At 35.6% G+C, this 17321-nt stretch overlaps 1 protein-coding gene across 1 annotated transcript in view; it reads right to left on the reverse strand.

Annotated features, from left to right (window-relative positions):
- Positions 1-17321, reverse strand: part of MYOM2 (myomesin 2) — a 110017-nt gene that overhangs the window by 30681 nt on the left and 62015 nt on the right. The window contains exons 22-28 of the mRNA XM_077152993.1: positions 17038-17194; positions 16845-16951; positions 14525-14569; positions 13046-13182; positions 7579-7723; positions 7407-7466; positions 5352-5419 (exon numbers count right to left, since the gene is read on the reverse strand). Coding sequence (XP_077009108.1) covers positions 5352-5419; positions 7407-7466; positions 7579-7723; positions 13046-13182; positions 14525-14569; positions 16845-16951; positions 17038-17194 — 719 coding nt within the window. The remainder of the gene's footprint in view (positions 1-5351; positions 5420-7406; positions 7467-7578; positions 7724-13045; positions 13183-14524; positions 14570-16844; positions 16952-17037; positions 17195-17321) is intronic.

Genomic DNA, 17321 nt, shown 5'->3' on the forward strand with positions numbered 1-17321 from the left:
CATTAAGGATTGCTGACAACCCCTAAGAGAGACACTTGGAATAGATTTTCCCTGAGAGCCTTCGAGAAGGAAAAACCCTGTCACACCTTGATTTTGGATGTCCAACCTCTAGAATTGTGAAAGAATAGGTCCGCATTGTTTTCAGCCACAATTTGTGGCGTTTTGTTACAGCAGTTCTAGGAAACTAATGCATTGTGGGAGGATTTTCTGTCTACTAATGTTCCTCTCAGTTCAATCCCTGACACTAGTTTATACCAGAAACTAAGCTTTGCAGACTGCCAAAGATTAGTAGAAATTCTCATTCCATATGAGTGGAGCATACTGAACAGACTGGATTATATAAGACTGAAAATTCTGCATTCAAATCCCATATGGACTCAGCTAAAAGTAATGTCAATTATGAAAAATTGCAAATAATTATATGGGATGATGAGTTCTGAGAGTGCAATGCAAGATATTTTAAAATTTCCAAATCAGCTGTCAACTGGCACAATTAATAATAAAACTCAAATGCAATCTCCAGAAAACAGGGACTTTTCCCCGTTTCATTCACAGTTGTACGCCCAGTGCATGGCAGGGCGCCTGACACACAGAAAGTGTTCAATAAATATTTGCTGAATGAATGGATGGATTGTATCCCATTTGACTGGAAAAGCGGGCCTTCTTTCCAAAGTCAGAACCACAAATTGACAATAAATGGAAGGATGGACTATAGTAAATAATTCTAGCAGGTGATTTTCTTCATTTTAACATTTCAAAATCTTCTTTGGTGACCACTTCCAGTGCCAATCCATTCTGGAAGACTTCCTTCACTTCTCCTTCTACAATTTAATACTGTTTCCTCTAACTCTCGTCTTCAAAGATATTTTTAATTGTTGGTCCTTGTCCTCTAAATAAAAAAAATTTCCCAATGATTTTCAACCTCTATTCTTGAAGACAAATGTCGTCAATTAATTTATTTGTCCTACAGACGGAAGGTTCTTATCTTCTAAATAGCTCATTTGTGTCTTCTCTGAGCCCTTTCCAACTTCTCTCTACCACTTTTGAAAATATGGCCATCTAAAATGAACACAAGTTTCTAGAAAATATGAAAACAAGATTGCTCCTTAGACATCGTATGTACCATCCTAACTCGAACTTTCTAAGTCTATGCACTCTCTACCTCTCCACTCGTGCACTACACAACATTTTTCAGACAGATTTTGTTCTGTTGAGAATATGGTTCTGCACATAATTGTTCTGTTTGAGAATGTAATTGAGGTTTCTTCTATCTGTAATTTTTTTTTAAAAAAATGATTTTCTATAAGGTTATATTATGAATGTGTCCTCACATAAATTTTTTCTCTACTGGACCTTTTTGTGTAAATAACATTTAAAAAATCATTATTGTATTATTAATGAAAAACTATGTTGAAAAGTGTTTTGCAGAATGCTGGGATTCATAGTGGCCACATGTATGCAAGTGAACTGCATTAAATTGCAAAATATTCAAATATCACATAATATTTATATAGTTTCTCTATTATCTATGTTTCAAGATTTATGAACCACTTTAGTGAGGGAACTTAAAATATTTTTAAATATTTATGAAAGGTTATATACCATTAAAATACAACCAGAGCATATGCAGAAACAGAATTCATATTTTTTTCCTGCCACCATTGTGAGTAAATATGCATGTAATGTCCCATGCTCAGAAAAAAATATATAACAGTCACTTTGCCTATTTCTGGTCTATAACTAAATTACACACAGCCCATTTCCTTGAGGCAATAAATACTAAATGAACAAAATTTTGCAATTATGTCTAAAAACTAGAAGATACATATTTTTGTACTTCATAATCATTTCAGAAAAATTGCTGTTTCTCTAACAGACTAAAGTAAACAGTCTTTCCTTAGTAAACTTGTGGGGGGTTTCCCCCTTCAGATATATATATATATATATATATAGTTTTTCATTTATGGAATCGATCCTTTTTTCCACCTTAAAACTTCTTTGCACATGAAAGTTTTTATTTTATAAGCGCATTTGTCTCTGAGTCCTCCTTTCAAACATATTAGAGAAAGGAATCCACTACAAAAAAAAAACTAGATTTTTTTCTAAAGTAAATTGCTAACAACCTTGACCACATTAAATATCAAAATTTCAGTCATAGTGATTTCTAAAAAGAAATATGCAAACAGGAAATCTAGTTGCAAATTAATTACGAACACTAATAGTGAAGAATAGTTAGAAAGATTAATTTAATCAAATGGATTTCAAGGAGAAACCTGGAAATTTCCCAAGGGATAGTCAGCATCTTCCTGGTTTCAAATCATCATGCTATACTCTCACATAGAGCCCCTTTCTAATCTCGTGACTGACACTCCCTTTATTCAATGTATGGGTAGATAAATAATAAAATAAAGACCTGCATTAAAATAATAATAACAATAATATTAGGTCAGGAATATGGGGAAAAATACCCCGACATAAACTATCGACAATAGTTATAGTACTACTTTAATAATTTTTCATCAATTGTAACAAGTGAAATTACTGTTAAAAAAAATAGAATTACAAAAAAAGTGCTATCATCAATTGTAACAAATTTTCTACACCAGTGCTAGTGTTCGTGGTGGGGTGGTGTAAGGGTTCTGAAAACCCACAACATCTCTAATGAAAAAATGATTTGCTTTTTTTTTTTTGAACTCTGTCTTCAAATGACAGCTCTTCCAGCTCTACCATCTTCCAGTCTTCTGCACATTGAGCACAACTTCCTCTTGATGGCCTCTGACACCGACATCCAAAAACTTTACATCCCAGTGTCCCACTCTAAGACAACGACCTCCTATTTTCACTCTTCTCATCCCTGTGGCTCTTTGCGCACCAACTCTCTACCTAAAGGAGCTCTCCAGGACATCTCTGTTTCCACTCAGTTTACCACCTGGCCTACCATACTTTTCTTTTCAATTTAGACAACTGGCTGATTAATTGAACCAATATTAGAAAATAGACAAAGTACCTACTACATCTTCCCTTCTACCACATACACCAGCAACCCCCCAAACCTGGCTCCATCCCAAAATTCACAAGTTCCACTCACACAAGGGTCTCTAAGTGTATCTAGAAAATCAATATAAATGCACAGATTTATACTACTATCAATTATCTCCAATTACTGTTAGTCATCAAATTCACTCAACAATTCATTTAATTCTTATTAATGGGTTCCCTCTCATATTTCCCAAAGTGATTGATCACCATCTTAGGATGTACTGACATATATTCCATTATTTCTCCTTTTTTTCTCTCACCCCTATTTAGTACTCCAAAGAAGAACTGATGGTTTAAATCTTTTTATTCATTCTCATCTCCTTCAAGGAGATACTTCATCACCCACTTTCTCCTTTACTTTCACTCTTGACTTGTCTTCTGTTTCACTCTCCTTAACCTATAAAATCCAAACACTGGGGAAAGAAAACCTTTCTTGATTGCTCTTTCCTTTACTATTCACATATACATCTAAAGAGTAGAATATATGACATATCCACGTCCTCATTTGTTTTTTGTTTTATTTTTTATTGTTTTATTTATCAGCCTAATACAATTTAGATTCTCCAACTACTATGTCACTAAATGATGACAGAAAATAGCCTAAGCATTGACAAATCCAGAGTGATAATTTAGCCCTTATATCATTGTAATATGTGATTCCTTGAAATTTTCTACCTTCCTAATTGTCACCAAGTCCTTATTTTTGTCAGTTCTCCTATTACTTCTCTGTTTCTCCTTAATAATCTCTGAGCTTCTCTCCTGTTCTATGCTAGTAATCTGTCATTTTCCAGAATCCTACATTTCTCATTATTTTTATGTCTCTAAATTCTCTCCTTTGGCAATCTAATCCACTTGCACAATTTTTACCACGCTGTGTAGTCTGATACCATATAAATCTACATATCATTTTTTCATTGAGTGTCAGGCTCATGTATCCATTGCGAGCGTGTTATATCTAAGTGCCAGTTCTACAGACATAAACTTAATATTTGCAAAACTGAATTTATCCTCAACCCCCCTGAAATCTGGTCCTCTCCCTTTAGTGCTTATTTCTACTAATATCACACCACTATCCAGTCCACCAGGACAGCAATCTGAGCAACTCCCAAGATATTTCCTGCTCTTTCACAGCTCATTATTCTTTTTTTTTTTTTTAACATGGGCAGGCACCGGGAATCGAACCCAGGTCCTTGGGCATGGCAGGCAAGCACTCTTACCTGCTGAGCCACCGTGGCCCACCCTCGCATCTCATTATTTACCAGTTCTTGTTGGTCTTAACTCCTAAATATGTCTCAATTCTATCCCCTATATATTACCATTATCCTTGTTCAAGTACATATCATCTCTCAGTGAGCCAAGTGAAACATCTTTCAATCTAACCTTGCAGCCTCTAGACTTGCCCATCATAAAAGAGCATCCAGAGAGAGCACTTTCCTTCTTAAAGCCTCTCAATGGCATTCTGGTGTCTACAGACTGTAAGTCAATCTCTTTATCGTGATATAAAATGCCCTGTATATTTAGCCACCACCTGTCCTACCAGCTTCATAATTTATACTCTAATAATTTGACAGTTAGTTCCCCAGACTGTTGTTTCAGAGTTTGGCTCCTTTGTTCATGCTGTTGGATCTTCTTGGAATAGTCTTTTTATACCTATTTGCCAGTATAATTCTTATTCATCATCTAATACTCAGCTCAGGAGTCATAACTCACTGAAATTTTCTGTTCATTTTCCTGTTTTATCCATTAAGACTGTAGGTAAGTTGAGGACGACAAAACAATGCATCATCGATTTAATTTTTACCTCCATACTTTATATAGGTCATACAGCTTGGACTCATTAAATTGTTTCATGTCAAATTGCAAGTTTTTTTATTTTTAGTAGTAATTTAAGCTTACTTCATCACTAAATTTTTGTAAAAACAAAACTTAAGATGCATCTTATTCCCAAAATATACTTCTAATTTCCTAATGAAATAGTAATATGAGCAGCATGAAAATTGTCAGAAAAATTTGATGACTTCATGCTGTCTCATACATTCACTTACTAAAATTTTAGGTAAATATTTTTTTTATAAAATACCTACTTGAATCTTCTTTTGCATGCCACAACCTGTAACCTTTTCATGAAGAAGCAAAGACAAGCATTAAATCTCTAAATTCTAAAAAATCTACAAGACCCAAAAACTGCTGAGTCCATTCACATCTAAATCAATACCATGCATTTCATCATAATTATATGATTTCACCATAGTTACTTTCCTGAAAGGTCTCTATGAATTGTTACAAGAATAAGCTTCTTATTGCAGTCTCACCTTACAAATAAGTCGAACATCACAGTTTTCTGTAACATCCCAGTGTAAATACTCAGCAAAATGAGGACCTAATGGGAAAAAGAGGTATATTTGTTTAAGTTGAAAAAATAAAAGTGAAAAAAAGATATATGTAGGTATGCATGTACATGCATTTTTGCCAGAAGAAAATAGCGGTGCAATTTGACACCAAGATAATTAATGTTCATTTGACTCAAAAGAAAGTCAACTGTATGTAATACTGATTCTTCTCTGGACTCTGTATATCCTAGTAGAGACCTACTGTCTGATCTCTCTTTGCCAACATCTAATACTACTGCTCTTTAGAAGGAAAACTACTGAAGCCATTATATTTTCCTTCTCAAGACGTATGTGTAACAGAATATTCAACAGCATAGTATATAAAACCTCTAAAATAGGGGAATTAATAGAGATGAGATTTAGAAAATGCAGTTTAATCTAGCAATTTCCCAAACACATAATAATTTATTTTACACAGCTTTCAAAATAAAAGATGGATTTAGGTATATTTTTCAAGATATCCATCATTTTTATTTAAAATAAAATTAGTAAGTTATATACTAATAACACCACCATTCTCCAATTCAACACAAAAATACATAGATTTTAAAGGTAGTTATTTCTTTCATATAAAATTCACAATGTGGAAATAGGTAAAATAGAATACTTGACAATTAAAATTTTTATATATTTTAAAACAATAAAAAATGAATAACGTCTTGATTTTTTTTAATATTCCATAATCCATATATATATATTTTTTTTTGCAAAAGGTGGAGCAGTTTCACATACAAATTTTTTAAAACATGAGCCATTGGGTAAATTTTGAGATTTTAAAATCCATCCATTTTCTTTTGAATCTTTTCAAAATGAGGTTTTTGGGTTTTTTTTGTTTGTTTGTTTTTTCAATATGCATTTTTAAAACAATATAATTGGAATTTATTCCTTGAAAATGTTCAAATTTTAAGTAGAAAAAACAAGTCCTGACAATTGGAATAACTTCTGCCATTTTTACCTTTCAAGGTCTAATAATGCTCTCAAACTACCCACTTCCTTTCTTTGTTTATTCTTTTTTTCTCAACATTGCTAGAAGCCATCTAGACATTCAAGGAAAGACCCCCCTTTCCTTATCACTATCTGGTTGTAAAGTCAGTTTCTACAACATCCATTTGAGAGGTACCAAGGGTCTGCAATGTGTTCAGAACACTAAGAAGATTTATAGGTGCTGAGAAAGGTTCAGGACTGATAGACGCCATCCTCAGCAGCTCAAGTTACTATTAAATTTCAAAGTCAAGGACTCAGATGAAGCAGGTTAAAGGACTTCAGAAAAGCAGGGAATCAGTAGGGAAAAGCTACAGGCAGCAGAGAAGATCCTCTGTGGACTCTGAATGGTGGCTTAATTTGAATAGGCAGCAATGGAAGAACATTCCAGAATTACAAGAGTACAGAAAAGCAGGAATGGGCATGATAAAAGGGAGGCATTTCAAGGAATCATCCAGAAAGTTTTATTGGGGCAAGGTGGGAGATAAAATTTGACTAAGCAGGGTGGGTCCAGATTATGGAGAGCTTTTGGTAGTCAAGAAGAAGAGTCTAAATTTATCTAGTAGTCCATAAGGAATTATTAAGACTTTTAGGCAAGGGAATACCTTAAAAAACAAACATGTGGGAAGATTTATCTCCCAGCAGTATGTAGACTAGACTAGTTAGTTAATCACCAAGTCTATCACTGAGCCTCGTAAGACTGATCATTTCTTGGGAAGGAACTGAAATTACATAGGAATGTAATAGGAAATATGAAAATTAAATAATAGATCCAGGGACTTTTGAAGGTAGAAGCAACACAAAAAATACTGACAAAAAATGAATTCAAAGGTCTCCGAACTGAACAGAGTCTAAATTTATATAGTTAAATATGGCCTACTTTCTTAAACATTTAAAGTATTTAGAGTTGTCACCATGTACGTTTGCTTTAAGCAAACATTCAAATCCTAAGTCTTTGTTCTATGCTAGTGATAGGGGAGCCACTCAGCTACCTACCTTGTTTCCTGAGAAATTCTTTTCTTTGAAATTCAGCCTCGTCTAAGATAGCCTTGAATGCTAAATTCAACATGTAAAGAAAAAAAATATGAAATACGTTTAATTCTTTCTCATCAAAGGAATTTTTTGAATTAACTTTTATGTACATATGAAAATATTCAAAATAGCATACCATCTCCAATAAGAACCAGAGAAGATTGATTTTTGGCTTTCCCATCATGGATTTGCACAGTGTAGGTACCTTCATTTTCAGTAGTAAACCGATCCATTACCATCTCAATAATGCCAGTTGATTTATCACATTTAATTTTGTGTCTCTGGAAGCGGTAAGGGAAATATAGAATTATACAATGAAATTCCTTCTTCTAGTTTTATATATCAATATTTAATAGCTGCATTGTTTACTACATCTTAAGGGATAGTGAAACACACATAAAAATGAAATTTTATCAACTAAGTCTCTTGGTGAACCAAAGATCAAACAAAGTGACAAATATTCATTCACAGTGACTAAGCCCTCTTTCTGTGTCAGTGCTCCCAAAAGACTGGACAGCCTATTGCTTATTACCAGCAGAATTTATCTACAACTTCCCCCAAGAACAGATGCTGAATGTAAAATAATTTAAATACGCATTAGAAAACAAAATGATGCGCCTTATAGTATATTATAAGCTAGTTACTAAACTACATTTAGATAGCAACATTGACATGATCTTCACAACCATTTTTAAATCTGCTCCTGAGGATTCTGACAACCCCAAGCTTTGTGATTTCTGCTTGTTATTTCAGTGGTTCAGGAATCTCATATAAGGAAAGTATAAACACAGCCTTCAATAGGTCTTGCTAATTTTTATGGCTTTATTGGCATGGTGCAATCTGGCATAGTCTACAGAATGTCTGGTCTACCTGCCCCTTCTACTCTCCATGCAGACATTATGTTTTTGAGATCCCAGTGCCCTTACATTTCCCCTGAACATGCCATGCTTCCTCTTATTTCTAAGCCTGTCTACGCATTTCCTCACAGCCCCTCAACTCTCGCCATAGGCCTTTTCCATGAATAATAACCCTCATTGTTGGTTCAAAGAAGACTTTTTAGAATTAGATTAGGTGATCTTCCTTGTACCCTGCTAGCCTCCCCCCCACCCCCGCCCCTTTCTGGAGCCATCACACTTTGGATATAACTATCTTCTTGTCATTTGTCTACCTTGCCAGATGATAAGTCCTTGAGAGCAAGGATTGTATCTTACTCATCTCTGCATCCTCATATAGTTCCTTGCATAATGCCAGGGAGGTAATAAACAGTAAATAAATGTTGGTCAAATTGTCAATGAGACAGGCAACCTGTGAAAGGTTAGCTCATTTTGGGTTCTATGTCATTCAGTCTCCTGACACTATTGATTCATGTTCAGCAAAGTTCTCTTCAAGGACATTCTTACTCCCTGCATCTTTCCACTGTTATTTTCCAGTAAGAAATTCTGCACTGGGCATCATTCATCTAGTGTGAATTATCGAGTTGCTCCTTCTATGTTTAATTCTGGGAGACCATGTAGAACACAAAGATGAACTGACCTCAGGAGTTTACAGCTTCATGGGGGAAAAACAAAAGTGCGTAAGTAATTCTAACATGAGGCAGAAAGTGATGTAAGAACTACAGCAATGCACAGTTATGGGAAGAGTCAGCAGAGGCTGGTGAGTGAACCAGAACTTCCTTCCAGCTACAGAATCTGGGACACCTTCTTGGAAAAGGTGTTTTTCTTTTTCAGATCAAGCCTCAGGTTAAACTGTGAGGTTGTCAAAGTGTTTCCCTTCTTGACCTTTCTCTACTTTTGTCACTTCCCTTCCTTCAACACCCATGGCCCCCATTCTGCCCACAGCCACCACCATGGTTGAATATGCCCACGGCACTGCAGTTCTCCTGTCTAGACTGCATTTGATATTAGACATCTTTCTGAAGGCCACCCAGCCCATTCAAAGCCTACCTTTCCTTCAAGACTCTGCCCTCTCATAATTTGTGATGAGCTAAGAAATACTGATATGTTTTATGGTTGCTAATGGATTAAGTTTTATAACACCCTTGGATAATATAGCACCTGAAATTGAACAGGGGACTTGAAGATATTACAATGACCACATCGAAATAAATGAGTCATCTTAAATGCAGTGATAATACAGAGGAAGGATAACATAACAGAGAGGACATCAGGACTCGGGGTTCTGCTAAGTAAATTCCTCAGGAAATCATAAAAGGACTTTTCCATGTTCTGAATTAACAATAGGATGATAACTTCTGCTATTGAAATTTCCTGCCTGCATTCCTTCTGTCTAGCTGGAATTTTAACTACTTCGAAACCTGAACACTGATCTCACACATCAAAGTAGGAGGCCCTTGGAGAAAGGTGAGCAGGGAAGTAAACAGAATAAAAATAATTTTTAGTGAGCAGCAATTAAAGCAGGATTACCACAAGGAAACACCATCATTCCTTTAGAAATTGTGCATCTTTTATCACTCTTACCTTAAAAGATACTATTAAGAACATCAAAAATAATTTCTATCTATAGGTAACCCTAATAGACAATTTATAACTTTAACCAGAAAAACAGCACTTCTTTTCTGATATATCATGTATATCTATTATTACAATGCCCTTCTTTCCCTTTGAAGCTACACTTATATTTTGAAATTCTAAATGCCAATTTATCAAGAGAGAACATGAAATATCAATATCAGCATAAAAGCAACCTTACTCAGGGTTTATCTCCCTTGGCATTATTTCTAAATTCTCAGTTTTATTTCTTTCTGCATCATTTCCCAATTCTGCTCCAAGACATTTAAACCTCTGCCTTCTGGTCGCACTCCTACTTATCCAACCATATTTCCTGAAATCCCTCAAGTACGAATATTTCTCTCCAGTCCTTCCAGCCTCTTCACTCCCCTGCATGGATCATATTACCAGCTCTCTGCATGCACAGGCAGCATGGAATACCTCGTTCTCTTCATTCCAACCCCAAATTCTACCTTCTCATAGCCCATTTCAATAAACTACTCCTCCTTGAAACCTCTCCCAACTACTTCAGCTCCTCCAAATCTCTGCTTTCTCTGAATCCCAACAGAATTTATTGAACAGTTTCAACATATCCTTACTTCTATAATTTTCTCTCTCATTTTATGATTTATTTTTTCCACTCTATGATAAACACCATGGTGGCAAGATTTATTGCTTTGCTTCTCTGTCCGTACTGGATTATTGGCTATGGCAGATAAACAGCCAAAGATTTGCAGAATATATGCTGCCATCCACCAGAAAAGGAAGATGCATATTCAAGTGTCCAAAGGGTAACTGTGATGCTTCAGATTCAGTTTGATTTCAAATATGACTTTCAGGTTTTAAGTGAATAAAGTCTCCTCATCTCACGTTTGATTTCCAATAAACATGAACACTCACTTTTACAATTAGAAATGCCAACAATATTTCAAATATGTAAATGGTGCAATATGTACTTTCATAAGATCGCTTAGAGTAATTCTAAAATGGAAAACTGGAACAGGAAATTGGTATAGCTAACATGATAGAGAGATACAGAAATGAATGGGAAAGCATGACCTCAGATTGCTTTTTGTAAAAGAGTTAATTTCAAGAAATTACACCAATTACTGGAAGCACAATAGAGATATTTGTCTCTGACCTGGGGGATCAAACTTGTTCTTAGAGGTAATATAGAGAGGTACAGGAATATGATGGTTGTAATGAAAACATACTATTCTTGTTCCTTCAATTTCTTTATGGCTTTGAGTATTTACTTTTGAATATTGAGAGCAAAATTCAAGTTGATTAAAAAAATGAACTGCTCTGATTTGTATTACATTTATGTTCGCTTCAAACATCTGAAAGTGGTGGACTATAGGAACTTACTACAATCAAGTTTAAGAAATGAAAAAGATACGACTCTCGCCATCCAGATTCTCAACACTACAATAGCTTTTTCAATATTCTGAGCTCTGCACGGCAGTATTTGGGCAGGTTTTAGAAAATAATTAGGCTTCTTGCTATTGCCATTATGCAGCAAGTTGAAGTTCAATGATTTTATGGGTGCCATAAATACAGGCTTTTATGTGACTTTCACAAAATAGCATCAATCTTCAAATGTAAAAGTCACCTGTGGATTACTAATTAAAGAAGTGAAATAGTACAGCCATATTCTAGAAGATTAGCCATGTAGCAATGGCATCCATTTTTAAAACAAGCTCTATAGCAGGTAGGAAATGTTAATCAAAAGATACTCTGCAAATAAAGTGCAATTACACTAACTTCCATTTCATTTCATAGCATGTTCTCTGCCCAAAGAAAACTTCCCAATTACCTTGCTCATGCAGTGCTCTCCCACAGACGATATTCATACCACTGATTTTTTTTTATAGTCAGAGAGAAACTACATGCCTTCTATTTATTAGCCAACTGGCCCATTTGCATGAGCATTAAAGAAGTGTCATTATTCCCATGGGTAAAATTGACCAGATAAGAAAAATCATACTATCTTTGCCCATGCAAAATTTCTGCCTGATAGACATTCATGAATTCAGCAAAGCTTTACTAAATATCTGGACTAGAAAGAAAGAATCCTGCTAAGAGAAATGATAAAGGGTCTGCCCTTGAGACACAAGAGGTTTATACATCTCACACATTCAATAAGTATTTATAGTGTGAATAAATGAATGGACCGCTTGGACTTGGGATAAGCAGCTATATCAGTGACACTATAATTGGTTGTTAAAGGAAAAGAGGGCAGAGCAGGCAAACATGGTGGAAATTTAAAGATCTCAACTCCATCATGAACAATAAAGAAAACCCCATTGAATAGTCTGTCCTTTAACTGGGTCCCCAGAGGTACTATAACTAGAAAAAAGGGAATATAACTGAACATAAGGTTTTCTCAAATATTATAAAGCCAAATAAGGAGTGCATATAATAACTATAAGATTCCTTTTCTACAAATAAAAGTAGAACAGGGGCAAAAGTGTATCATAGTATAATATTTTTAACAATTTGACTGCTCTGCTGACCCGCCATACCCAGATGGCAGTCTGGTGGTTAGAGATGTTGCAGAGATTTGTTTCCAGGACCATGTCTTCAAGGGAAAGGTATCCACTGGGGGAAAGGTATTGCTCAAAATAGGGAAAAATATATGCCTTCAAAACAATTATCAAGGGGGTGGGCCATGGTGGCTCACAGGCAGAGTGCTCGCCTGCCATGCCAGAGGACCCGGGTTCGATTCCCGGTGCCTGCCCATGTAAAAAAAAACAATTATCAAGGACACATAAAAGTATTCACAGAGGTTATGTTCCCCACGTAACCCGAACCTTTTCATAAAACCAAACTCAATGTCTCTAAGATATGGTTTGTCATTTTTTAATTCAAACAGGCTTGGATTTAAAGACTCCTGTTCTCTTATCTAACCCAAACCAAATCTCTGAACATTGCAAGAATCAACCGTCTCATTCGTCTTGTCAACCTTCTACACCCCAATTTTTGTAGCTCAAAATGGGATGTAAACAAACCCAGAATATTGTCTTTAAGTAAATAACCTATCAAAGTAAAACGTGGCTCTATCCAAAGGTGAAGATTCCTCACACGTGCACTTACCTCACCATCAGAGACTTCTCTATCATTAATAATAAATCTGAAGCTGGCATCTGGTGATAAGTGCTCAGCCTGGAGCCAGAAACGAACCTGGCCCTTATCAAAGATCTCATAAGCTAATTCTGATTTCAGAGGAATTGCTACAGGAAGAAAAGAAATCACAGGTCAATAATGCATGAATCCTTTGGAGAAAGAAGCTGCATATTTTAGGAAAATATCAATCTCAGTTATTAAACTTTTGGACAATGTGAAACCCTCACACTGAGTAAAAAATAAAACCCTAGTTAGCCTCTTGTTACATTTAAAAACCTCACACTGAGAACATTATGCTGAGTGAGTCTAGCCAAAAACTAAAAGACAAATACTGTATGGTCCCAATGATGTGAATCGACACTCGAGAATAAACTTGGAATATGTCATTGGTAACAGAGTTCAGCAGGAGTTAGAAACAGGGTAAGATAATGGGTAATTGGAGCTGATGGGATACAGACTGTGCAACAGGACTAGATACAAAAACTCAAAAATGGACAGCACAATAATACCTAATTGTAAAGTAATCATGTTAAAACACTGAATGAAGCTGCATCCGAGCTATAGGTTTTCGTTTTGTTTTGTTTTGTTTTGTTTTGTTCTTACTATTATTACTTTTAGTTTTTTTCTCTATATTAACATTCTATATCTTTTTCAGTTATATGGCTAGTTCTTCTAAACCGATGCAAATGTACTAAGAAACGATGATCATGCGTCTATGTGATGATGTTAAGAATTACTGATTGCGTATGTAGAATGGTATGATTTCTAAAAAACAAAAATGGACAGCACAATACTACCTAATTGTAATGTAATTATGTTAAAACACTGAATGAAGCTGCATCTGAGCTATAGTTCTTTTTTTTCTTATATATTTTTGTATTTTTTATTTTTATTTTTATTTTTTCTCTATATTATCATTTTATTTCTTTTTCTGTTGTCTTGCTATTTCTTTTTCTAAATTGATGCATATGTACTAAGAAATGATGATCATACATCTATGTGATGATATTAAGAATTACTGATTGCATATGTAGAATGGAATGATTTCTAAATGTTGTGTTAGTTAATTTTTTTTAATTAATAAAAAAAAACACCTCACACTGAGTTCTGCATGTGTTCATGCATAATCTAGCTTTCTTCATGCATTCAGTGACTGAACATGTACATATTCTTTCTGTGTTTAATCTAATTCAGTGATTGAAGGTTTAATTTGATAGACAGCTCTCTTGGATTAGGGACATCTCTGCTAGACCCACAATTCAAAACACTCTCCCTACAATGAAAAGTTGCACAAGTTACACCGTAAACTCAAATTTGTTTTAAATGATGAGGTTGCCAGCCTGTAAACTGGGAGCATACAACGAGCACTTCCTTTTCCCAAAGTTGGTCTTCATGAACATGATCCTACCCAATTTGCAACTGCATATTCGGGGTTATAGATTTACTTACTGGGATTTTTTATTTCGTTGCTCAGTGTCATCAAGCGGTCAAACTCTAAAATGAAGAAAAATAGTTTATTTTTGCCTACACTCAGAAATCTGTAAACAATAGTAGAGTCTAAACAACATCAGAGACTTCACATCCCACAAATTTAATTTGGTGAAAACAATTGCAAACTATTAAAGAAAAGGATATATAGAACAACTTTAAACTTTGAATATTCTCTTCAATCAATTGGTATCTGCCTCCAATTAAGATTCTTACTATTTAAATAGCCTATTTGTTAATGGAACAGTTTAGGAAAAGTTAGGGCAGTGGTCTTGGGGCATGTGTGGGGACAGGTACATTCCTAGAATGTAGGAAGGCTTTTCAGGGGAGAGATTTAAGGAGATCCATTGCGAGGTCCTCAATTTCCATACGAACTCTTTGCTAAAACTGATCTAGCTGAGCCCGTGCTGGGATCTGCTGATTTTCCTTTCCTTTTTCTTTTAAAATGGCCTCTTCCAATTTTACTGAAGAAAATGTACATCCCTCTCACCCACTCAGGACCTCACTATGTTGCACTGCTGCTAATGTAAAAGTCAGACTGCACTGCTCCTCATGAGAGTCTCGTGAGGAGCAGGTTATGAAAAATTGAAGGCTCTAAGCCATTTCTTCATTTATTTCCTTCTTTCCTTTTCTCTCCTTCCCTCTCCCTCCTTTTCTTTCTTTTTTTCCCCCATTTTTCTAGTCTTCTTTCGTTCCTTCCTTTTTAAAATTAGATGACTATCAGAAATGAGGTGGTGGTCATGGGGATGAACCTGTCTATTTGAGCTGAAAAATTAAGTCAGACATTTCCTGACAGATTAAACCCAATCTGGGTGATTGGTCTGACAGCCTGGACTGACATTCCAACCTGGACTGACATTCCAACTAGGTCTTATGGTGGACATTTCCATATGTCAGGACATTTCCATATGTCAAATGAGCCAAATCTACAGTTCCCAAGTTTGTCTTAAAGTATTTTTAGAGTCTACATACAATATAAAATATGCTGGAAAATTCACCTTTTACAACTATCTAGAATTAAGATGCAAAGATTGTATGGCAACTTAAAAACGGTGCAGAGAACATAGCTTTTCAAATTTCTGTAAGGATGTTGCATGAATACAAAGGTGTTTGAAGACCACTAAGTTAAGGTCAGAAAAGCAGCTTTAAAGGGATGCTGGTAGATTCCAGCTGCCTTCCTGTCCCTGTCTGAGAGCAGAAAACCAAAGACTCTAGAGCACAGAGACTGAGGGGACCCTTCCCTTGTTCTCTTGCTGCCTCTTATTAAATTTGCATGCGCTCATCCAAATTTAACTAGCATCTGAGCCAGACCTGCAAACTTGTGAAGCCATCAGAGCTGCACCAGGCTGTCTCTGACAGCTGTCTCTAGCTTCCTTTCACCATGGATTCATGCTTCTACCCCAACCCCACCACTCTAGGCACCCATCCTGCGTTAGGTTTCCTTGGGATCACACCCAATGCATGAGGTCAACCAAGACGCCAATTGATAACTGGAGGACTGACTTATAAAACTTAAGAGCATTGTGCATTTTAACAGAGCACTCTCAAAGAATGGAAAGCCTTAAAAACCCAAAGAAATCTAGCAATATGAGGATTCTGCCCAAGTCCTACACAGTTCACTCCACATCACTGATTTTTCATTTTAAAAACTTGTAAGGCTGGCTTTGGCCTAGAGGTACAGTAGATAAGGGGTGGGCACAAATAAATATAATCCCAGGTAGTAAAAAGTATCAGCTTCATAGGCCATTCTCATTTGCTTGTGAACACAAATCTGTGAACCTCCCTAAGAAAAATTATTGCTTTTTCCTGGGTCATACTAAACAGACTTTTCACATTTCTCTCTGCTGGCTTCTATTTGTAAAAGATCAAGAGATTTTTGACTATGGTAGTTAAAAATTAATTCACACACACAAAAATATCTTTTATTTTATCATCCAGAGTACTCAGTGTTGGAAGGGAAGTGACTATTCACCTGTATGTTTATTATTAATTTTATTGACTGATTTGCCCTCATACTACTCCCTGTTTGTCAAACAATTAAAATGTTACTAAAATCAAGAGTAGGTTTAGGAATATATAAGCGAATATGTCCTGGACCAGTGATTAATTGTTGAGTGAATTACATATAAACTCTAGAGCTTGCTTGATTTCCAAGGTGATTTATACGCTTGATTATACCCCCCCCCAACCTCAGCCTCCCACAAAAATGCCTTTTTAATTATAACAGGGTCAACTTTAAGAGCACTATAAAACCAAAGAGGTGGGCATATTAACATGTTACCTTTTTCATCCAAAGCAAAGCTGGAGGACACTCCATCCGTATCACTTACAGACACAGAGTAGGTCCCTAAATCCATTTTATCTGGATTCTTAAAATACAGTTTTGAACTAAAAAGAAAGAAGAGATAGTGACAATTATGTGTTTGTAAGAGTTTCTAAAAGTTTACGATCACCAACATAAATGTATGACTTACTGATCTCCTGCAGTTTCGATATTAAATTTCCCAGTATCTGTAATTTCCTCATAGGATTTACACCAAGTGAACTGAGATGCATCTGTCACTTCTGGACAGTCAAAACTTAGGTAGATATTGCCTTCCTCATCGACACCGGCACTGATTTCCTTGGTGCCTGCATAGCAAGGATACGATTTGAATATCTTAGGAACATAGTGTTCTTTGAATTCTTTTTTTTTTTCTTTTGGAGGGGGATGGCACAGGTGGAAGGTGTATTTTATATCAAATCATCAGTTTCCAAT

The sequence above is a fragment of the Tamandua tetradactyla genome, chromosome 3 (assembly GCF_023851605.1).
Source record: "Tamandua tetradactyla isolate mTamTet1 chromosome 3, mTamTet1.pri, whole genome shotgun sequence".
NCBI classification, from domain to species: domain Eukaryota; kingdom Metazoa; phylum Chordata; class Mammalia; order Pilosa; family Myrmecophagidae; genus Tamandua; species Tamandua tetradactyla.